Source organism: Dioscorea cayenensis, chromosome 1 (genome assembly GCF_009730915.1).
Source record: "Dioscorea cayenensis subsp. rotundata cultivar TDr96_F1 chromosome 1, TDr96_F1_v2_PseudoChromosome.rev07_lg8_w22 25.fasta, whole genome shotgun sequence".
NCBI classification, from domain to species: Eukaryota; Viridiplantae; Streptophyta; class Magnoliopsida; order Dioscoreales; family Dioscoreaceae; genus Dioscorea; species Dioscorea cayenensis.
In genome coordinates, this window is record NC_052471.1 from 24381269 (window position 1) to 24406397 (window position 25129).

The following is a 25129-nucleotide window of genomic DNA, read 5'->3' on the forward strand; positions in this document are numbered from 1 at the left end:
TTTTAAAAGTTATTTCTTGAAATAAAACATCAATAGATTTATGTTGTGTTTGTTTGGTGGGTTTTAAAAGTAAATATAAGTGGAATTACAAAATCTTTCAAATTATGATGTTTGTTTCTCTGGATTTGGGAAGTTCAAAATAGTTACAAATTCTTTATAATGAGATTTGGTTGGATTTAAAACTATTCTCAAATTAAGCGTAGTTCATTCTCCTGAAGTTTAAAATTCAAAGGAAGCCTCACGTAGTGTCACATGAGGCTTAGATGGGGAGGTCATGAAATTCATAAATTATTGATTAATTAATTATTAAATATTAATTTATTACCACAAAAGCAATATTAATCCAATAATTAACATTTTATATAATTATTTATTAGACATTTGTGAAGTTTTAATACAACAAAAACCATAATCATATATTAAATTAATTATACATAAAATTAATTAAATATACACTTAATTATTTATTTTATAATTAACATAATCTAATATGATATTTTATACTTAACAAAACTTAATAATGAGCTAGAATGGGATACCTCACCGAGGTAAGCATAACTTCAAGCCATCTTTTGCGAAGGGATAGCTTTCTCAAGTAAAAATTCTTAGCTTGCTTTTTGTCTTTGATTAACTTCTCAAATACCATTTCCATATCATTGTCATCATAACCCTCCATTTCCCACATAGCATCAGAGAGTTGTTATTTCCACTTCTTCTTTCTGGATGCCTTAATTGACACAGTCAATTCACCTAGCTAGTTTCTCTCCAATGTTTTTTGATGCAACATTGTCCCCATTGTTCCTTGGTCCGTGGCTAGCCCTAGCAGTGCTCTTGCTTTGTGCATGATCTTAGTGCTTCATGCCTTTGGTAACCTATATCCATGGGTTCACAGTCCACTAGTGTATTAGGTGGGGGTACACTCTCATCCTCTAGCGTCGTACAACCTAATTGGTGGTAAATGGTCCGTACAAAATCAATAGTGGAATGGTCATCTCCAGCAACTAACCGTAACTCATCAGAAAAAGGTATAGGTTTATTTAAATATTCTTTGGCTTTTGGTTGTCCCGTGGAAAATCACATTAAAAATTTATGCATTCATTAAATTATAGTGTTAGGCATATTGAAGTAAACAACAAAAATAAGTAAAAGTCAAACACCTCCATGAAAGTTTGATAAGTCTCATCTTCAAGCACTAACATTTTTGATCAGTCGTTCCAACCAACACATTTGAGATTTATAAGCTTCTTGATATCTTGATATTTCTGCTTCAAAGTGCGCATGTGATTCTCCACATTTTTTGCATCCATGCAAGCCGCGGGGAATCTGGTATTCACAACATTTGCTGCCTCTACAAATGCCTGATGTTTGAAAGATTTATCCACCTTCAGACCACTTCTTGCCATGTCTGCAAGCAATGGTATCAAGATAATATCCATTTCCTTTGTCCATCTTTTATTTGGTGTTCCTTTACACTTATCATTTTGTGCTCCCTCAGCAATAGCACGTGGGGTAGACATCTTTAAAATACATTGGCAATTCAAAAAAAAATTAAAATACAGTATATCATGAACAGAAAGTATAATAATGAACAAAAAGTATAACATGCATTCTTAAGATCAGAGAAAAATTTGTTGTTGAGCTAAGGCATGATGAGAAGGGTAATGCCAATGCCATCACAACTTTTGATCAAAGTATTTTATTCTTTAAAGTTCAGTAGAAAACAATGATTACTCATGTATTGCAAAAACATTTTGGCTAACAAGACACAAGTAAAAACCCTGCCTGCCTATTCATTTCAGAATACATCATGACTGGTCAACAAATTTCCTAAATGTGCTAAAAAATGGTCTACGACAAAATAAGAAAAAGAAAGAATAACTCATGCATGAAACTTATTAAAACACATAATTCATTACACATAATTCATTCCTATTATAGGGTGTATATAATCAAAGTCTGATAGATTCTTAATAGGTTCCCATACAACTATATAATAAAATCTCTACACTCACAATTCCTGCAACAATCTAACAAAACCAGATTGAGATTCTTTAAAATAAAGAACAACTCATCCATGGGACCTATTAAAAGTTAAAAGAAATACTTATTATCACAATAAATTCTTAATAGCTTCATATATCATGCACATATATATCTCTCCAATCACATCATTTTATATCTTAACAACTCTAACTCACATCCAGGTAAACCATAATTAACAAGATAAAACATCAAATCATAAATCATGCTATTCATAGCAATAGCAATATGAACTTCAAAATATGGCATATACATTAAGAACAGAATAAATAAGTGAGCAAACAGTTGTAATATTAGTTATTAGAAATCATGCTACTCAGATTTACTTAACACCTACCACACATATAGAAGATTTAGAAGATCAAAATTAGGTACAACTTAAAGTTGAGGAACTATTTAGAAGATCAATAGTGCAAAAGATAGAAATTATTACATACTTTACTTTAGATAGATCTTTGCTCAAAATTACTAGTGTAAGACATTAAACATCAAATACAAATCAAACTCATTTGTAACATTACAGTGACACTTGTGAAGTGCACTTGCGTGAAACATAGTCATACCACATTTCATCTTTGACGTTCTCACATAGTTCTCTCCACCGAATTTGAGCCTCATGTCGTTCACTTAACGTGTTAGGCCTATCATTTGTAGGTATTTCATCTTCATTCTATGTCTTTATGCACCACAATGTCATTTGGATCAATTTCCCTCACGAAATTATACAACACACAACATCCAAAAACAAAATCCACTTGGGTTGTGAAAGGATAAAATGGCCTTGAGTCCAAAATCTAAAATCAACTCTTTAATATCCAAAAAGCTCTTTCTATTCTTGATCTAAGTTGAGAATGACGAAGATTGAAATGCTCCTTTGCATTTTGGGGTCTTTGGCCTACTTGTTCTCTTAAATGATATCTAACTTTTCAATAAGGAGATGTGAAACCTTGTGTAGTTGTGTATCCAGCATCAACAAAGTAGTATTTTCCTATCATTAAATAATAAAAAGTTAAATATATTTTCTATTGAAATATAAGAATTACGACAAATTGTGATGTTTGTTGTATTAATGGACTTGAAGGAATATGCAACCCATATGGTGGTGGTCATTATTATGCATCCTTCAATGCCAGATAATCATTCCCCGAACCTTCCCAACCGGTAAGAATGTATGTAAATTTTAAATCCAAGTCACATGCTACGAGGACATTTTGTGTAATGCCCTTGCGGCCCCGAAATTTGCTAACTAGATTTGCACTGACCCTCGCATCTATATAAGTCCCATCAATAAACCCAATGCAATCATGTGAACTAAAAGTCAATTACATTGTTAATGTGAAAATTTAAGCCAAATGAGAATGGAAAGAAGTACACCGCACCTTAAAAAAGGATTGGGTTGAATTCTATATCAGGATGTATTGATGTGCCCGCTTGTTTGACAAATAAATCTCTAATACTACAATTTGCTTGAAGCACATCATTAAAATAGCTGCTTATCGTTGCCCTTGATCTAACAAAATCAATTTTTATGGCCCTGTTCTTTGCATGGTGTCCTATAATGTGCAAGAAAAATGCGACTTGTTCCTCTACGGCAACATGGATGGTATCTCTCAAATGGCCACGCTCCCTTAGAATAGCACAAAGTTTGAGGAAGGTGTCCTTGGACATCCGTATGTATCCAATACAGTTGTGGACACCACCATCTAATATCTGAGTCATGTGTGCACTTTGATGATTATCCCTAATCGAAGCAGGTTCATGGGGTAAATCATTTCATCTTTGTTCCCTTGACATCATTGCTAAAATGATTTCCATGACTACGAGGACAGGTGTGTCGATGTAGATTAGTTCGGATATACTATCATTAGCCATTATAGACCTATATTGAAGTGAGACAGGTAAGCATAACTGTTAATCCATTACTTAAAATTTTGTAATATTCTTCATATATATAGATACACATTTAAACAATTCTCTATTTTTTTCATATAAAAACAAGCATCTCCATTATATTATTAAGTAGAAAATAAAAAAATAAACAAACATATACATTAAGAATAACAATGACACGGATTTATTTTCTAATTGAACAGGGATAAGAAAGAGTTTATGAAGTTCAAAAATGTTTATTATGCAGACACACATAGAGCCCCATAGGAAAGATTGTGTTGAGCTTCTAGTATAACTTCTCTAGCGGTCATATGTGTCTATGGTATCTTATTTGGCACTACATTGCTAAAATTTTATAGTATGCAAATGAAACAATATCCATCTCTAGCCTTTTAAAATATAATAATAATTACAACAATAATCAATTCAGTTCACTACAAAGATCAAATTTTACTCAATTACTAACCATGTTCACTATTCCATGTACAAGCATGAAGTGACCATAAGGGGGAAAAGGATACTATCATGTAAAAGAAATAAAACACACACATAAGGCCCAGTAACAAGTCTAGGGCGAGAATCGACAGATTGTTGCTGGTTATGCTACTACTGCTGGCGTGGAGGTTGTTGTTCAAATTCTTATTGTTGAAGTGCAATTGCTAGTTGCAAATCAGAGCTACCAAAAAAATTAATATATAAATTACATCATGAAAATAGTCTCTTACTAAAGCTATAAGAAAAAAGGGCAAAGAAAAGAAACTCCTTAGAGGCTGTGACATGTGTAGTACAATTTGGCAAGTGCTTCCTATTAGCCACAACATTGAAAATGCGGCGTTTACTGTAGATAGGGATTGAACAAACGGTGATAATGACATGACAACAGGAAAAACATTGCAAAGAATGCCCCAATTCGAATTTTCATTGGCTTACAATATTAAATTTTCTTATGCTAAATTTTTGGAAACCAACATCCTTTTATTTCCCAATTTTCAATGCATTTAAAGACAATGAAGAACACCCTTAACACCAATAGAAAGATGTCTCATAAACCAATCATTTAATCAATTAGTTAAAGGCAAGTAGGCTAAAAAAAAAGATCAAGTAGGAAATGTTTTAGGGTTTAGATTGTTGAGTTATCCACCAAAAAAGAAGCGACATATCAATGAAATAACCAACAGAGATGATAACACATGTCTTAATTTGTGGTCACACCAAAACCATAAATGAGAAAATAATAAATAAATAAATAATGGAGGCACAAAGGAAGGTGTTCATAGTTAATTATAACTGTTTTAATTGGACAGAAAATGGGGAGGACATTGATTTTAGATTTTGGTCATGTAAGTCCTGGTCTACTAATAAACTTGTATGGAAAGCAGAGGACATTCAAATTGTGTGGCAAAAAGGCAAAATCAAGGGCCAAAAGGTCATGGGCAGGGCAATAACAAACAATATATGCATTTAAGCTTCAATTCAAGATGGTAGCCAACTATCTTCACCAATAGATCCTAGCGTGCAAAATCTACAGGAGTTTTCAGGTTTTGGCTTTGAAAACTTGGATGTGCTCCCACATTTTCAGCAAGAGAAACAAATAGTTGCAGATGAAACTAGCCATATTCTCAACACCAACATGGCTTTCCTAATGAGTTTGAACCTGAAGCTGGCAAGGACTTCAATAAAATTTCAGCAAACAACAACATGCTTTTTGAGAATCAAATAATAGAAGAGAATTATATTCCCCAACTCCAATATATTGATCACCATTAAAATCTTTATAATGTTTTCTCTGATCATGGGACTATTCTACTGCACAATAACCAATTCCAAAACATTGATCATGGCCAACAACAACGTGCTGTTAATAAGGTTGGTAGACCTTCAAACAATGATGCAAGCATGACCTTTACCAATCTACTCAACATAAACATTGATAGAAATGAAGATCTAGAGTTCCTCAACAAGATCTTCATGCCATGACTATGATATGAAAAGGGCAAAGTAAGTACACTATGAAATCCAAGTTCTTCTCTTGTTATTCTTTTGCATGGTTTTATATCCAAATATGGTCTAATCTCCTTTATAACTTTACTTTAAATTTCAGGTCTTCTTATTAGAGAAAGTTCTGCAAAAGTTATCTTCAATATATAATATACAATTTTATTCAAGTTTGAGTTTATCTTTGTAATATATAGCATAGTGCCAAATAATTAAAGTTGATTTTTGTCAATGATGTAAAATTTAAATATTACTATATAGGGTGGAAACTTGAATATTCTTATTGTGACCCTTTTTGTGTCATAATATTAGTGGAATTATTCAAGTTTATCTTTGTAATATATGACATAGTGTGTAACAACTATAAGAAGAAGAAGAAGAAGCAACAACTTATGATTAATGTAAAGGGCATAACTAGAGTAGAGGATGACGTAATAGAAAAAAATGTAAGCTAGTCAAACAAAATTTTACACAATTTAAGCATTCATGCAAGCATATGGTGCATGTGAATAGGAATCAAGTTCAATTTTGATATAAACAACATACTTTAAAGTAGAACCAACTGGATTTGAAGCTTCCAAAGAGGCAATATAGTCCTGGAATAAAAGTAAATTAAGTTTGCTATTCAACATTATATTGTAATCAAACGGAAATTATTACAATGTATACTACTAGTAAAGGTACGACACACATAGCAATACTACTCCTTGAATTCTGCTCATTCCACGGATCTCTAGTTTGATTTTCAGCATTAAACTTCTTGAAGGATCCATCACAAACACAGTATCTCCAGCCAATTCACCTAATGTAAGTTGAACAAAACAAAACTTGTCAGAGTAACATAAGAATCAATAGAGTATAAATTAAAAGCAACAAGATATCTTTAGGAAATAAGTATCATAGACAATACTTGTGACAACTACATGCTTAAGTAGACTATACGAGAGGTAAAGAAGAGTCGAACAATCACAAAAAGGAATATTGTACCAACAATACAAAAGCAGTAAGGTACCTCATTTATTTTTTCCTAAACTAAATTAGGTTGATTTAATTCAAGCACATTTCGTTAATGACTTGTTTAATTCAGCAATCAAGAGTTGATTATGTAAGAAATTAATTAAACATTCCACCATAAAACATGGGAAAAATCAATATAAATGGATAGAGACAGCAAGTTGGAATTATACTTGAGATAAAAAAAAGGACAAAGGAAGGACAATCTTCAATGCTAATTATCTAAGGATTCATGTGAAACACCAGCAACACTCTCATGCTGATTATTTTTAGCATGGAGAATCTCCAGCCATTGTCCCCCCCCACCCAAAATACGTCAAAATGAACGCCTCCTAAATTAAACATAAGTTTTTCAAATTTAGGTTTACAAATCTTCTATCACTCACTCTAAATACATTAAAGTTTTGTTTGGTTGGCAACATAGAAAATGGTTGGAAAAGAAAATTTTTCCATAGGATATTTTTCCATGGTAAAATTTTCTATGGAAAATGGAAAAATAGTCGTTTGATTGGCATTATTTTTAGTTAGAAAATAAAAAAATTATGAAAAATTCAGATTTTGTTGTTTGATTGCTCTTATTTTCGACAGATTATGTATTTTTGTTTGATTGCATCAATTTTCCTGGAAAAAAGTCATATTTTCCTTGGAAATTTTTTTTTAAAAAATTATTAAAATTGTTTGAGTAGAACTTGAAGTTTAATTAATTATAAACAACGCTACATTTAATTCAATCTTACAATCAAAACGCCTCGGGATTTGTTCTCTAATTTGGATAAATTTATTTAAAATATTATCAACTTATATAATTTATTTTTTAAAATTTAAAAGAAAAGGAAAAACATTGAAGTTGATACTCCCACGTTATTTTTTCACATAGCCCCTTACGTTTCCCTGAAAATTTTTTCCGAGGGTGGAGGTATGAAAAATTTTCTACTAATTTGAGAAAAAATAAAGTCACGTAATAGAGTTTGTGAAAAAATTTACCAAAATTTTTTTTGGCAAATAAACAGTATATTTAGCTGGAAAATAACACGTGGAATTTTAGTCAAACACAGCTTAAATGATTGGACTTATGACTAGAAATTTATTCCATTTCCAACTACATCCCACTTTATTTCAACTTATATCCAAAATAAAATAAAATAAAACTCCGGTGCTTGCTAGGGGTGGACATGGGCCGGGCGACCCATGAGTGGCCCTGAACCCACTTTAAAAAAATACGAGACTGGGTTTAGAAAGTTAGCCCTAAAACCCGGGTTGAGCTCAAATGTTTTAGCTGATTGAATTTCGACTGGGTTTGGGTCGGATGAATTTTGACCCGACCCAGACCCGACCCGAACCCGAATAAATAAATAATATATATATCATATATTATTTATAATATATATAATTATATATATAATAGTAATAGAATTTGAAAAAGAAAGTAAGCATTTATAATACTTTCATGTTGTATTTTTTAAATGTTTTGAAAAAAATTTTTAAGGGGTTGTAGTAGTAGTTTTATTTAGTTATTTCAATTATTTCATAAAAAAATTATTTATTTTTTTGGGTCGGGTTGGAGTTGTCTGCAAACTGTAATGATCAAATGGGATCGGGGTTTGGATCAAACACATTTAGTGACTACTGGCCTGCAGCTCGAATATATGGGTTGTATTTTTGAGTCTAGCCCAGCCCAAACTCGACCCAGCCCGGCCCATGTCCACCCCTAGTGCTTGCTTCCAAGCTCTCAACCAGAGAGCCCGAGAGTGAGACATGGCGGAGAGGAAACGGGTGCTAGTGGTCGGAGGCAACGGCTATTTGGGCCAACATCTCCTTGTGAGCCTCGCCGGAGCCGGCGAATCCCTTCCCTACGACCTCGCGTTCACCCACCACCGACCTATATCACCGCCGGAGCTACTCTCTGCCATCTCCTCCGCGATCCCCTTCCGCGTGGATCTTCACACTGGTGATGGCTTTGAGGCCATCTCTCAATTCTTCGGCCAGGTCTTCACTTCCATCTCCATAGCATCATTACAATGATTCTCCTTTCTCAAGGATTGACGCTGGTTGCATTCTCGATGTTCAGCCTCATGTGGTTGTGAACTGCGCCGCGATCTCAGTCCCGCGTGCTTGCGAGGTTGATCCCGCTGTTGCGATGGCTACGAATGTCCCTTCTTCGCTGGTGAATTGGTTGTTGAGCTTTGACGGTTGTGATCCGTTTCTGATTCATTTGTCCACCGATCAAGGTATTGCGCTTCTCTTTTTCGTAGAGATTCTTAAGATGATAGCATTTGTCCACCAATCAAGGATTGCGCTTTCTTTTTTTAGTAGAGATTCTTAAGATGATAGCGTTGTTGTTGGATTGTTTGTCATATTTTTGAAGGTGATGATCCATTTAATGATTCATTTCTTGTTTATTCTTAATTGAGATTCTCAGAATCATCCTCTGTTTTGTTGTATATAGCATTCTTGGATTTCTTTTCCATTGCTTCTGAGTATTGCAAGGTTGATTCTCTTTTTCATTGTTTATGATGGTGATTTATTGAGCTAATGTAGTCAACAGTCTATGAAGGCATCAAATCATTTTATAAAGAAGAGGACGAAACGGTTCCTGTGAATATGTATGGAAAATCAAAGGTTGCAGCAGAGGAGTTTATCACATCAAACTGCTCGAATTTTGCTATTCTTCGGAGTAGTATCATATATGGACCACAAACAGTGGCACCTGTTGAGAAGTCCCTTCCGATACAGGTGAGCTTAGTTTAAGAAAGGGGAAAGATTGGACAAGGAAATTTATCTCCATTTGTTTGTTTGGAAAGAAACAATAAGATAGCCAAGTGAATGAAAAGATTGTATGATTTCTTTTACTTTTCCTTAATCGTCATTGTGGTTTCCTCTATTTTTTCTCAATCATACATTGTGACTTAACAGTGAGTAGATTTTACTGTTAAATGCACCATTTTACTTAGGTATTAAAGAATTCTACTTTGCTTAGCTGATCTTCTTGGGTGAATGTCAAGTATCTTTGCAAATACAATAAGTAATCTGGGAAATGCATGTAGGCCACTTTTTATCTTTTTTAATAGCATCAACATTTCTTGAAATCCTGATCTCTCACCTGGACTGGAGAGCGTTTGTCACCAACTTCAATTAGTTAATTGATGAATATGTGGAGTATCTCTTTCTTTTTGCAGCAACATCCTTTGACTCCTAATCTTGTTGTTGGAGAGCTAAGTGATTCACTGATTTCTTATTGAGTTGGTCGACTTTGCAAATACAAATTCATAGCTCAATAAACTGAGCAAAAGAAGCGTTATGGTCCAAGTGATTAACTTGATATGACGTGTGATTTTGTATTTGGCTCTCAAACCATGTCTTATCCACTTCAGTGATTGCCTGAACTCCCCACACTTGGATGTGTGAGATCTAAGGATTGTGAATTCTAAATAATGAATCATCTTTTGACTATTGACTATCTGACTTGCAAATTACTGTTGGAATGTTTTCTTAATGGATCTTCCTGTTCTTTTTTGAAATTTGGAACTGCCAGTCTTGATTTTTTCTAAAATTTAGCAGAATTAAAGATTTAACAATACTTTCGCATGTCAGACAATTTTGACTGACTGATGCCTTTCTACTGCAGTGGATTGATAAGGTCTTGGCTGCTGGCCAAGAAGTTGAATTCTTTTATGATGAGTTCCGTTGCCCAATCTATGTCAAAGATGTGGTGAATATCATAATATCACTGATTAAGAAGTGGCAATCAGGTATAATTTTGCACGAATAAAACCCTGCTATAATATTATGTCACAGGTGACAGTTATAGGTTTTTGGGAAAAACTGCAAGTTTATGTAATTTGTATAGACCAGAAAGTATTTCCTGTCTGCTACTGCTGTTTTCTCTTGCCCTATTCTTTTTCCATACACTTACATGGCCATTTACTCATTGAACTTTTTAACTGTAAGAAATTAAAGGGTAATGTCTGAGGCTATAATCTGCTTTTTTTTAAAAAAATTAATGACTGACTCTTATTTCTTTATGACTTCCCTTTTAGATGGTGAACCTATGCAACTATTTCTCAATGTTGGTGGACCAGATAGGTTGTCTCGATTGGAAATGGCAAAGTCAGTAGCAACCTACAGAGGATATGACCTTTCTCTCATCAAATCAGTGTCTGCTTCATCGGTAAGTCTGAAGTTAGGAACAACAGCAAACTTATACATCATGTCAACATCTAAAGTTTCTTTTTCTCTATACCTTTATTTTCACTTTGAGTTTCTTACCATAGTTTGTATATACTTTTTTGGTATTGTTCCATGCTCTTCTTATACCATCGGCATGCATCCTTCTGATTTCATGCACTATCTTTTATTTTACTTTTAACGTTTGTAGGTTAATCGTGGAGTTGCCTCTCCAGCTGACATATCCATGGGACATCAGTAAATTGATTCATTTGCTTAGTATTACTCCTGTCTCTTTTGAGCACGGTGTCAAGGATACGCTTCAAAGTAGTGATGCCTCTTGACTCAGTTGAAAACAGTACTTGGGTTTGGGCTGAACAATTTTCATGGAACTGCATTATGTTCTTGACCTCATATTTTATGATATATCTTGTTGTGTGCTATTTAAATACTGTCACTTTGAATTACATTTTGATTGAATAATACAGAATTGAATTCAATTTATTTCATAGGTATACTTGAAACTGATGGCCTATTATGATCTTAAATTTCAAACTGTCAATGCAATGAAAGTAATAAACATCTCCAACGGAGATCTTGCAATACAGGTTACTGATTACCAAGGAAATACATAAAGACTAGAATTGATATGTTCACACATTTTTCAGAAGTTTAATCTTTGTGATCTTCTATATTCTTCCATATTCTTCTTGGAATGGACTTCACATGTGGCCTGTGTAAGTTGCCTAGTTGTAAATATGGCTCCTGATGCTTGGTATGGCTTATGAGATATGGAATCAATTGGCTTTTAGCCATTTAAGCCAATTGATCAATCTGCATGTCCATTTTCTCCATTACGTGACAGTCTCTAACATTTGACAGTAAGATTAGCATTTCATATCATATACCTGGTCTAGTGATCTGGATGGCCTTCACTGCTTAAGGATACTTTTGAGGAAGTGGTAAACTGGAGTCGAGCCATATATTCATCTTAAATGAAGAAATTTGGGTGAATTGCTCAATACCTACTGGTTAACCCCATAGCCCCTTTATTTTATTTACCCAAATGTTTATCTTTGTAAATCATGTAACAATTCTTTAGTGATGGAATCCACATCTATGCTACTTACAGTGCTATTGCTTTTAGGTCCATTGTTCTGGTGGGTTTTCTTTCAATACATTTATTGTAGGGCAATCTCAAATCTACAGTGCGGTGATGCGGAGAAACTTACATAGTGATTTATAGAATATTACATTTTAAGCGCTATGGTACTTGCAGGAAGCAATCATATTTATCGACCTTATATCTCAACAAAAGAAGCTTAAGAACAGTTAGGCTCAGCCTTGTTTCCATCCTCTGCACTACCTTTCTTTCTAATGCTATCCAATGCAGCTTCCAAATATGCATTCCTCCTTAACTCTTGCTGCAGCTGAATGTTCAATTCATCAACAGTCTGTTGCAACCTCTGCACAACTACTAGAAGCTGCTGCTCTCTTTGGTCCCTAAATTTTTCTTCGTCAACAGCCATGCCACCACAACATGCAAGCACATTCTTCACCATAACTCGCTGCACATCCAAGCTATTCAAGAGAGAGATCAAGTTTGGAATCAGCAACTGCTTCGGGACAACTGTTGAGTTTGGAGGAGAGGTACATACATCCTTAGGTAACTCTTGTTCTTCTTTTGCATTAATTTTGTTGACTTCCATAACAATTGAGTCTGGACAACAAGCCTTGTCTTCAATCTGTTCTCCATGGTGCTGAACACATGTAATAGTGCATTTATCATCATTATCTGTTGGGAAGACTGGATCCATCTCCAGGACATCCTCATTGAAGTTCCACCCACTCACTCTCCGGACTTTGACAATAGGAGAAGCTGAATTACTATTAATGCTAATATCCTTGAACCTCTCTTCCACAGGTGGCACCACTTGCAGCACATTCTTGACAAGATACTCCGGAGACTTGCAGTTCTTGAAGAAAGGGTGGCGAAGGAGTCTCCCGGCAGGGGGGCGCTTGGATGGGTCTTGAGAAAGACAAGCAGCCACCATCTCCTTGAATGCCTTGGAGAACTTCTTCTTCTTCTTCTCCTTATCATTCTTGTCATGAGAATCTTCGATGCGAAATCGGTTAGTGATTCTCATCATCAGTGATTTTGACAGGGGAAGATGCGAAAGAGGTGGCCGGCCATGTGCAAGCTCAAGTGCAGTGATGCCAAAGGACCATATATCAGCCTTGACACCATAGCCCATGTGGGAGTGGATTACCTCTGGGGCCATCCAGTAAGGAGTGCCAGCCATGTCATTGCAGAAGGAAGAAGAAGAACAAGACCAATGGTATGACTCATAGATGGAAGCTGAGACACCAAAGTCTGCAAGTTTCACAGATCCATCAGAATCCACAAGAATGTTACCAGCCTTGATATCTCTATGTATATGGCCCTGATCATGAAGATAAGATAGAGCACTAAGAATCTCTTTAAGAACAACAGCGATGGATGGCTCTGGGAGGCCATCAGGGAACGAAGATGAAATGATGGAGTGCAAAGAACCTGCCGCCATGAAGGGCATGACAACCCAGAGATGACTGTCAACAGTGAAGGAGCAATGAGCTCGGAGAATATTCGGGTGGGAGAAGAGAGCCATGACCTTGGCTTCACGCCGAACATCATCAAGATTGGCTCTTGACTTCTCAAGATCAATGGCCTTAATGGCAACAACAGCGGAATTCATCGGTATGCATGCGGCTTTGTACACTACTCCGCTCACACCACTACCGACCTCTTGCATGATATGGTATGATTTTGCATCAAGAGGGTACATGGGCATGTTTCTTGGTTCCTCGTCAGCCATGCTTTGAACAAGTGCGGACATCAGACTGGTTGAGAACATATACAAAGGGATTAGAAGATAATGCAGAGGTTGAGTACATATATAAAGGGATAAGTAAGGTAATGTAGTAATATGTCACGGATATGGTGTCTTTGTCAAAGAGAAACAGGTGGGAGATGTTAAGGCCTCTCAGGTGATTTCTTTGTTCATGTCAATAAAGTTCAGTGTCACAGGTGAGTGAATCTTTTTGGTTTCACGTAAAAAGATTAAGGTTTAGTGAGATTCTCTTGAGATTCTCGTGAGTTTTTTAGTTATATTTGATTGGTGAGTTGGTGTTGTGAGGCTTGTGAGTTATGACACTGGAAAACAAGGTTATCTGGGTTCAAGGTCTCTAATGACTGGGTGACACTTGCAACAAGTATGCCCAAAAATTAGTGAGTGAATGTGGCTCAACTAAGCTATAAATTATTATTATTATTATTTTAATTTTTGCTAATGCTGCCACTTCATAAATGAATATTTCATCACTTTTTTATGTTTTATGTGAAATGCAGAATTTAAGTAGATGGGGATAGAGCCTATTAAGTCGATTGCATTAGGGAAAATTGATAAAAATAATTATAAATCAAAAACAAAACAAACATTGGGAAAACCCCCACAATATCTACAAATGAATGTTTTTACCTTTTAGTTAATTTTTCGGATTCTTGTTTTACAAATTTCAACTAAATATTGACCATATACAATGTTAAAATTAATAATAAATATTTGTAGAATTAATTTATTCCCTTATAAATGATGATTTATTACGTTATATAAATTTTGAAAATAATTTTTAAAAAGTGATATCTCACTTATTTTGCACTTTAATATAGTCATAAATATTAATCTAAATATATTTTTAATAGATTAATTTAAGTTTATATCAAACAATACCTCAGATTAATACTTTTGGTTGATAATCTTCCTTTAATATTTTAATATTTTAAAAGTTCAAAATTACTAAGTAATATAATTTACTAAATTCCAATTAAATTTTTTTTTCTCAAATCAAATTAACATTTTCAATGTTTAACATAAAAAATTTAGGATCCAATTTGACTAATATTAATCCTAACGAATTTGCGTTTATCAAAGGACAATAACATGCGTTATAGGGCTTTATTTCACTAACGACCACAAAAATTTTTTTTTAACACAAACCAGTTAATTTTTTTTCGATTGCATATGAGTCCATAATGGCCTGTTTAAAGTTGTTTCCGATGAGTTTGCTAATATGGAGATGCCAAGTCAGCGCCATATGAGCGCCAAGTCAGTTGTTTTTATGTTAAAAAAAATTTTGTGGCCACAACGTTATAAAATGCAAACATTTGTGACTATGAATTAAATGAACCCTAGATTATGGTAAATAAACCTTTATTTAAAGTTTAAAGTTATTTGTATCCTCAAATTAGAAGTTGTTTGTTTTGGCCTTTTAAAGAGGTATTTACCTTGATTGTTAGACATATTTATTTGTTTTTACCTTTTTAGTTGGGATGAACCCATCATAATAATGTAACACATATTTGACCCATCAATTATCACACCAGTTAACAAGTTAAGCCAACAACAAATCTTTTTAATTTAGAGGCCAAAATAAATGTGTTTTTATTTGAGGACTAAGATAAATAAAAATTTTCATTTTTAAGTAGCAAGCGTGACAGATGTTAGGCATTGCTAAGAACGATGGGCAATTAAGAAACAACTTAATCAAAGAATGGGAGTGACCAAGATGAAAATGTCGAGAAAAATACTAATTGTTACTAGAAATGATTGATTAAGAAATGAATTTATTTCACATAGATTAGAAATGACACTAATCACTGATAAATTAATAGAGAATCGACCAAAATGAATCTATTTTTATACTTAAAATATATTTAGCAGAAATTTTACATAATGATATAGTAAACTTAGTGTCATTATATCTTTTGGCCTTGATAAAGTAACATGAAAAAAATGTATATTAACGTTGCTCATCCCAAATGGATAAAATTAATGGTTTGTCGTTGTCATTGTTGTTGTGTGTTGTGACTACTTTTTTTTAATTTTGATTTAACAAAGAAAATCAATATTCTCATCTTGCTCAAAATGGACCCAATTAGTTAGGATTGACTAGTAAAATTAATTGATATTACAATTGAAAGTAATATATTTTCATGGTTTGTATTCTCATTTTTTTTTAAAAAAGAGATTTCTACTAATTCATCATAATCTTTTAGTTTTCTCTTTCAAATAAATAAATAAATCCATGTTAATAGCTCTTAACCACAGTAATTGCAAATGAAAATGTGCACTTCAAATGTCAACTACACCTAGAAGTTTATTTTTGTTCCCCAAACCAAAAAAAAGGAAAATAATTAAAATAACATTTATCTTGACTTAAGAATTAAAATAAATATAAAAACTTTCATTTATTAATCTATTTTGTTAAATCATTATTTATTTTTCCCCCAAACTCAAATATAATTTTTAGGAATTCAAAAATATTTTAAGATAATTTCATATAAAGGGCAATAATTAAAAATGTAGTTATCAATTTTTTTTAAATACTTATTTCACAATGTTTTTTAATTTATTTTCAAAATTGGATATTAGTTGACACGAGATTAAATGTAAATCTTTTTAGAATCATTTGTCTAAAAGGGATCATTAGGCGGTGGGATTGAAGAAATCTTATTAAATGAGAAATTTATTTTTCCATAAAAATCATTAAAATATAGAAATGATAAATTAAAAAATATTTAAAATAATAGTAGTTCTTTTTAATGAGGTATTAACATTATCTTATAATGAATATTTTTATCATAATTTAGACTTTATTGGGTAAAATATATGGTTAATGTTAGAGCTAGGCTCTATAGTTGACATCATTTGACACCAAGTCAAGATGACGTGGTAATGACGGTGTTGTGTCAAATCTAGTGACATGGCAAGATGACTTGGCAAAGGATGATGATATGGCTTGAAGACTAGAAGAACATGATTGGTGCTATATTTGGTGGATCTTTCAAAAAATCATATGGAGCTATCTTTGGTAGGAGTTTATATTTGGAGGATCTCTTTCAATGAACTAAGTGAAGAAAATCTATGGAAGCTATCTTTGGTAAAAACATCAACCTTGGAAGATCTCCCTTGAGGAGTAAGCAGAAGACATATTGAGAATATCTTCACAACTATCATTGGAGAGTCTATCTTTGGAAAAAGCATCAAGGTAAAAGAATCTCTTTTGAAGAGCAAATTTATCTTTGATATGATTTAATGTATCTTTAGTAAGATCCAAGATGATAATAAATCAATCTTTGGTATACTCTTTTCTCATGAGAACCTTATTTCTAAAGAGAGGAATAATCTATTGTTGGAAAGTATAAAAGATCATCGTGATAAGACCAAGGATTGCATGAAGCTTAGTTTGGTGTGAAGCTATTTGAAAACACAAACTAAGAAAGATAAGATCAAGCCAACAAGATTTTCAAGACCATAATTAGCAATACAATTTGAAGGAAAGATCTAAAGCAAGTTACGGGGCAGAACTATTTGAAGACATAATCTATTCAAGGGCACAAGCTATCTTTGACAAGTACATAGATTTGGAAAATGATTGATGACCCGAGCTTGGATGAAGGAAGATCATGCTTGGAAGATATTGAAGAGCTAAGCTTGGATTAGGGGAGATCAAGTTTAGTAAAAATATATTGGAAACCAAACTTGGATGAATGAAGATCAAGTTTGAAGATTTTGTGAAGACCAAACTTGGACCAAGTTAGGAAAGAAGATGTGGGAGATCTTTGGAGGCCATCTTTGGTGAGATGGATTTGCGCCTTGGTGGGTGCCCCCATCGAGAGAGGGATTTGCTGATATGATGTGAGGAAGGAGGCGAGCTCGGGAGGAGTGGATTGCATCGATGCGAACTGGAGTAACAGGGAGGGTTGGAGGTGCCATAAGTCATATTGCAACAGGAGCTGGAACTCAGTCAGGATCAGTAGGTGGGCCGCATTGTAAGCTCGGTTGCAACATCTAACTTTGGAAGGTGTTTAAGTTAGGAAATCGCAGAGAATCTAAAAGCAAAAGCTTTGTTAGGACGTAGGGACACCCATATAAGATACCCTACTTGAAGATTTAGGATGAGCCATAAGTGAGAGACCCTAGTGTTGAGAAGAGTGGGCATCGGGCAATCTAGGGAGGGTTATTCTTTGTCATTGTGTGAGTGAGAGTGAGTGTTGTACTCTTCATTCTTTACCTTTTTTAGTGAATTATTTTCTTCGGGCTCGGTCCCCAGACATAGGCAAAGTTGTGCAAAACTGGGTAACCAATTCATGTATCTCCTTTCTCTTGCATGTTTGATTGTGTGAGATTATATTAGATTATAGGTTGAGCAAAAAATTATCACACTTCTACCCCTTTGGAACTAACAAGTAGTATCAGAGCATTGGTTGCAATTGTTTGCTTTGGTTTTAAAGCCGACAAAATCCAAGCAAGTTCCGTCGATGACCAGAAAAGAAGGAACATCTGTCACATGACTACCGCTACTTAATGCTTCAAATTATCTTTATTGGAAGGTGCGTATGAATACGTTTATCAAGTCACTTGATGAAAATGTGTGGATCGAGGTGGAAGAAGGGTGGTCTTCTTCGATTGAAGTAGATGCTGAGAAGAATAAAATCAAGAAAAAGAAGTGCAACTGGAGTCAAGAAGATGGAAGCAAAGCTAATACAAATAGGAAAGATCTCAATGCTATCTTTGAAGGAGTTGATGAAAATCAGTTCAAATATGTTGTAACATGCTAATCGGTAAAGGAAGCTTGGGATATCTTGCAAAGAATCCATGAAGGTATGAATCTTGTACGTATCTCAAAGCTTCAAATGTTAACTACCAGGTTTGAGAATCTCAAGATGGAGGAAGATTAGACTATTGCCAAATTCAACGGCAAATTGATGGACATAGCAACTCAAGCTTTCCAACTTAGCAGAAGATACTCAAATGAGAAGCTTGTCTAGAAGACTCTTAGGTCCCTATCGAAGAGATTTGAAGCAAAAGTGGTGGCTATAGAAGAACCTCCAAATATCATGACCATGCGACTTGATGAGTTAATGGGTTTACTTCAAACATATGAGATAAACCAAAAGATGGACAGAAAAGAAGAAGGCATGGCGCTAAAAGTAGAAGCTAAGATACAAAGGGTGTTACAACAGATTGAGTTACAACATGATGATGACCATGAAGATGAAATTGCTCTACTGTCTAAAAGGTTGCACAAGATGTTCAAACAATACTGGACATGAAATAAAAAATTCCAAAAAGAAGACTTCAAGGAAGAAGAGAAGAAAGGTGAAGAAGACCACAAACAAGGGAAGTAGAAATATCAAATGCCAAGAATGTGGTGGTATTGGCCACATTATTAGCGAGTGTGCCAACACTTTGAAGAAGAATAAAAAGTCACTGAAAGCTACTTGGAGTGATGAATCAGAAGGAAGCCTGGAAGACAACAAAGAAGAAGCAGAAGATCTGACTAGCCATTATATTAGTTTTCCTGTAACATTTTCTAACATAATCAAGGGTGTTGCAAATTGTGTTGCAACATTAGAAGCAACATCTTAAGATGACAACAGTGACTGTGGAGAGATAAGCAAAAAAAATCTTCTAGTAGGCGATGAATTGATGCTGAAGAAGTTTGACAAGATGATTCTGTAAGACAAACAACTTGAGAAGCAAAAGAAAAAGTATTTAAAAGAAGTTGGTAGATTGCGAGCAAAAGTTGATTCATGTAGAGAAAGCTATTGATTCCATGAACAAAGGCAAGGGCAAACTTGATGAAATACTCATTATTCAAAGACCAAGAGGAACCAAATCTAGTATTGGTTATATTGGAGAATTATCAAGAGCTAAGAAAGACAAACTAGAAGATGACTTTGTGAAGGCTCAACATTAGCATAAGAAGCAAGACAAGCCAAAGACAAAGCCTAGAAGAGAAGTTTCTACCTGCTTTCATTATGGAGAAAGTGGCCACATCTGACCCAAGTGTAGCAAACTGAAAGATGCTTTAAAGAGTGGAATAATAATCAGATATTCACAGAAGACTATCAACAGAAGAATCAATGGTAAGAATGTGGTTATTAAGAAGATGTGGATTAGAAAGGATAACAGGATGAAAGAAGGCTCAGTGAACTCAAGTGCGGAAAAGAAGAAGATAGATGCATTAAAAAATCAGGTTGTGAGTTACAATCAGAAAATTGTTGACCGAGCACCTCAAAAGTCAAATGTTGGGAAGACACATGTTTGGGTGAAAGGCTTTGAATCTCCATGATTATTTTTTCTTTAAAAAAAAGGAAAAGGAAATATAAAATAAAGAAAAAGAAAAGAAAATAAAAAAGAGGGAAAAAGGAAATGAAATATATATATATAAAAGGCGGGTTCCCTTTTTAGGCGGTTATAGAATCATTTGAAAAGGCACTAGTGTGATTACAACTTCCCAAAAAATAAAAGAGGGATTTTCCTTCTCAAATCTTACTTTTTAAATCCCAAACCTCAGAAGAAGAAAAGAGAGAAGGGAAATGAAGATGAAAGTGAAAAGGCTAGCTCATTGAGTTCCAAAGAAGCAAGGAAAGGCTGGCGAATCATCACAGATCATGGATGCCTTTAAGAGCTCTTCTCCTATTAAAGCATCAAAAGTTTTATCCATGGATATTGTTCTATACGTGGCTCTAACACTTTTGAGAGAAGAGAGAAGAGACCCAATGGTGTGGCTCTCCAAGCATCTGCCAAATTTATTCAAGAAAGAGAGAAAGGTTGATGAATTAACCTCTAAGAAGAAATCATCCAAAGACAATCCATATGGATGGATGTCCGATGCATTCCTTGGAATCTTCAAGAAGAAAGCAGAAAAAAGAAGATAGAAATCCAGAAAGGAGTGTTCAAGATCAGTCCAAATCCAGTAGAAAAGGTGATGCAAAAGATATTGCAATGGAGGATGAGAAAGAAGCTGAAATTGAACAAATAAGAAGAAAAAGGTTGTGAAAAAACATAGAAGAAAATTATTCCTGAAGTTGAAGTTGAAGAACAACCACCCAGGCCAAAGCTTGTTAAGAAGAGCAAGAAGTCAATAAAGAAGGGGGAGAAAAAGGCACAATAAGATGAAACTAGCAAAGATTCTGAAGCATTTAATGGAAAGAAGTTCAACCTGGATGAATTCATATTTCAGAACACAGTAAAGGAAGCTGAATTAGTGTATTAGTACTTCAACTCATCTTGGCTATCTAATGCTAATATTGCAGTTCCTGTTGCAACATGGGATACAACAAGCCAAGAGTAAAATAGTAACTACTATCAAAAAGCTGAAGATTTCTATGAAATTGTTTTCACTTGAGAAGATGATTGGTTTGTCAGTTGGTACCACCATTTGTAGAAGAAGATGAAAGTTTAAACCCCAACATTGAAGAAGAATGTGAGAAGCTCTTGAAGACCTTGAAATGTGACAAAAGAACTCTTTTTGCAAAACTGATGCTCATTGAAAAGCATAAGCAGACTATTTAAGTTAATCTAGAAGATCTTAGGCAGATGAAAGGGGGAGTTGCAAGATGAGTTGCAACTAGATATATGATAAGTGCTTGAGTAGGCATATTTTTATATATGTTTTACATGCATTAAGCATCATTTTTACCATGGTTTATGTCTCATATTGTGTATTTGGTGTTCTTTTATGCATATAGGTTGTGAATGCCTTGAAGAGTAAAAAGGAAGCAAAGATAGGCTATAAAGACATAATGTTGGGAGTTCCTGTTCAACTCAAAGACCAAGACACGAGAGGAGTTCATGAACATGGAGATGTGTGCCAACTTCCAAGAGGATTCAAGTCAATTCACTAGTTGGAAGGGCACAAAGGCAACCACATCTTCATGTTCCTTCTCTTTGTGAAGATTGCAAGACCTCTCAAAGATACATCGATGAAGAAAAGTCTTATAGCCTACAATATGGATGTGTGCACAGACATGTGGCCTCAAGAGAAGAGTGTTTGGACTGCGGTTTGTGAAAGTTCTATAGCAAAACACTGTAGCAAAATAATATAGCAATTTTAATGTAGTAGTACTGTAGCAAAATTACTGTTCGTGCGCCTGCGTGGAAATTCCTGCAGCCCATGCGAGCACGTGGAAAATCCATATGGGCGCGTGGGGGTACGTGACAGACACGGTCTAAGGCCTATTAATAGTTGTTTTGCCTTATTCTTTCTCATCTTTTGTGCGACTCTTGAGGGGTGAGACAGCTAGGGTTTGGAGAGGAGATCTTTGCCGATTTGGAGGGTGTTCTTCACCAATTTTGATAGTTTCCTTCGCCGTCATAGCATTTGGGAAGCCACCGGCGACCTAGCTTCGGAGAGGAATCCTTCAAGACGTTGATCTACCCATCAATGTCAATCATCACGAATTCAAGGGGGTTTTCTCTATGGTTATTGTTGCTTTTCATTGTATTAATCATTGTTTTGTAACTTGCCCCATGGAGGGCTAGACCTTAGTAGGTATTTGGGGATGTGAACCCTAGGATCTATTCTTTTGTATTGATTTGCTTTATGTTTCTAGTTAATCCGAGTTGATTTGAGTTTTAATCTTGTGTTCCCATTGCTTGCATGTTTAATTGATCCTTGTGGTTGATTGTATATGCATGATTTGATACTTTGATGAGAGAGAGGTTCCATTAGAGTTAGAACTTCAAGGTTAAAGAGGGTTGAGAGGGTAAGTCATAAGATAGTGGAGCGTCCCCTTTCCCTTCCGATTGAGTGTTTTCATATCTCCGTATTCCCTAAACTCTATGCAACCATATTTGGTGTGAGGCGTGAGATTGAGAGATTTCTCAGCCAGAGAACTTGTAGGGGGTTAGGGATCATTCACCGGGAATTAGGGTTGGATCTATCTTTAGGAATCGGTTTCACTCTTAGGTGTCCCTAGAGCGTATTGCTGACATATGGGGTGTGAGGTGTTGATATTGAGCGATTTCTCCATCGGGACCTTGTAGGGGACTAGTACCGGTGGCTTGGAGGCAAGGGCCGGTTGTTCTTGGATTTCCTCGACTCATTAGACTCGGCTTAGAAGAATTTAGCGAATCTTGAACTTCATGTTAGATTCTAGGGGGAGCATTGCCCGGGTATCTCATCTTTATTGATTGAGATTCTCCCTCCATTTCACCCTTGCATATTCGTCTCCAGTATTCATTTCTTCACATATTAGATCACCACACCTTTCCATTTATCATTAGGCTAGAAAGCAGAGAAGAAGTTAGTACTAGTAGCTCTGTTCCCTGTGGATTCGATTACCCGACTCACCGGGTATTTTATTACGTCAACACCCGTGCACTTGCAGTTTACACGCATATTTAGACGTGTCAGTATGCAACTACAAAATAAAGAATTTAGCATCATCAACCACAAAGGGGAAGAAACTCCATGTTTAAAAGTGCTCTATAAATGACCAGGTTTCTGATATTGTTTCTTGATGTTATTTGTAAAGATGTGAAGAAGGTCAATTATGAAGGGGGAGTTTGCTCAACTACTAGTCCAGAATATAGGGGAAATTACTCAAAGAAGTTACAAACTGATTTGCATCAATCAGCAGAAGACCTTTGCTATTATTTGCCACAAATGGGGAGAAGATTGAAGATTACAGGCCAACTTAGTATTGTTATCTTCTTATGTATTTGTTATGCTTACTAGTTGCAGTTTGTGTTATATTCATGTACTCTGTAATATCACAACTAGATGATGTATTAGTCTGTTTGAGTCAGTTCGGTTAGAGTCTATATTCCAGTCAATGTTGTAACTAAAGGTTATAAAAGGTGCCGGTCTGGGAGCAATAACAGTTATGTCAAATAATGCCAAAGGGGGAGATTGTTAGAACTAGGCTCTATTGTTGACATTATTTGACACTAAGTCAAGATGACGTGGCAATGATGATGATGTGGCAAGCATAGTGACATGGCAAGATGACTTGGCAAAAGATGATGATGTGGCTTGAAGACTAGTAGAACATGTTTGGTGCTATATTTGGAGGATCTCTCAATAAATCATATGGAGCTATCTTTGGTAGGAGCTTATATTTGGAGGACGTCTCTCAATGAACCAAGTGGAGAAAATCTATTGAAAGCTATCTTTGTTAAAAGCATCAACCTTGGAAGATCTTTTCTTGAGGAGTAAGCAAAAGGCATGTTAAGAATATCTTCATAACTATCATTGGAGAGTCTATCTTTGGAACGAGCATCAAGATAAGACCAAGGATGACAAATCTATCTTTGGTATACTCTTTTATCATGAGAGATTTATTTCTAAAGAAAGGAATAATCTATTATTGGTGAGTATAAAATATCATCATGATAAGACCAAGGATTGCATGAAACTTAGTTTTGTGTGAAGTTATTTGAAGACACAAACTAAGAAAGACAAGGGCAATCCAGCAAGATTCTCAAGACCATAATTAGCAATAGAATTTGAAGAAAAGATCTAAAGCTAATTACAGGGTAGAACTTTTTGAAGACATAATCTATTCAAGGGCACAAGATATCTTTGATAAGTGTTTAGATTTGGAAGGTGATTGATGACCCAAATTTGGATGAAGGAAGATCATGCTTGGAAGATATTAAAGAGCTAAACTTGGAATAGAGGAGATCAAGTTTAGTAACAATATATTGAAAACCAAACTTGGATGAATGAAGATCAAGTTGGAAGATTTTGTGAAGACCAAACTCGAACAAAGTTCGTAAAGAAGATCAGGGAGATCTTTGGAGGCCATCTTTGGTGAGATGGATTTGCGCCTTGGTGGGTGTGACCCTCGGGAGAATGACCTACTGATATGACATGAGGAAGGAGGCTTGTTGTTGGTTGTAGGAACTCGGGAGGAGTGGACTGCGTTGATACAAACTGGAGCAACCAGAAGGGTTGGAGGTGTCGCAAGTCGTGTTGCAATAGAGATGAAACTCAGTCAGGATTAGAAGGTGGGCCGCATTGCAAGCTCGGTTGCAATGTCTAACTTTGGAAGGTGTCCAAGTAAGGAAGCCGCGGAGAATCTAAAAGAGGAAGCTTTGTTGGGATGTAAGGACATCCATATAAGATACCCTGCTTGAAGATTTAGGATAAACTACAAGTAAGAGCCCTAGTGTGTGGGTTGAGGAGAGTG

At 35.1% G+C, this 25129-nt stretch overlaps 2 protein-coding genes across 3 annotated transcripts; one reads left to right on the forward strand and one right to left on the reverse strand.

The window, feature by feature from the left end:
• Positions 1-8651: 8651 nt before the first annotated feature.
• Positions 8652-11607, forward strand: LOC120261260 (methionine adenosyltransferase 2 subunit beta). The gene is given in 7 exon segments (XM_039269077.1): positions 8652-8925; positions 9008-9167; positions 9485-9672; positions 10565-10688; positions 10977-11107; positions 11315-11353; positions 11355-11607. Coding segments are annotated over 7 exon segments (966 nt in total). The 5' UTR covers positions 8652-8694; the 3' UTR covers positions 11448-11607.
• A 113-nt stretch (positions 11608-11720) lies between these two features.
• LOC120261247 (serine/threonine-protein kinase BLUS1) lies at positions 11721-14385 on the reverse strand. Of its 2 annotated transcripts, XM_039269065.1 has the most exons (2): positions 12762-14385; positions 12528-12684 (listed from the first exon to the last, which is right to left on the reverse strand). In XM_039269065.1, exons 1-2 carry the CDS (start codon positions 13995-13997, stop codon positions 12622-12624), a joined length of 1299 nt encoding a protein of 432 aa, XP_039124999.1. In that variant the 5' UTR covers positions 13998-14385; the 3' UTR covers positions 12528-12621. The 2 variants fall into 2 exon arrangements, with proteins under 2 accessions (XP_039124990.1, XP_039124999.1); XM_039269056.1 differs by having other exon boundaries at positions 11721-14385.
• Between the last annotated feature and the right edge of the window lie 10744 nt (positions 14386-25129).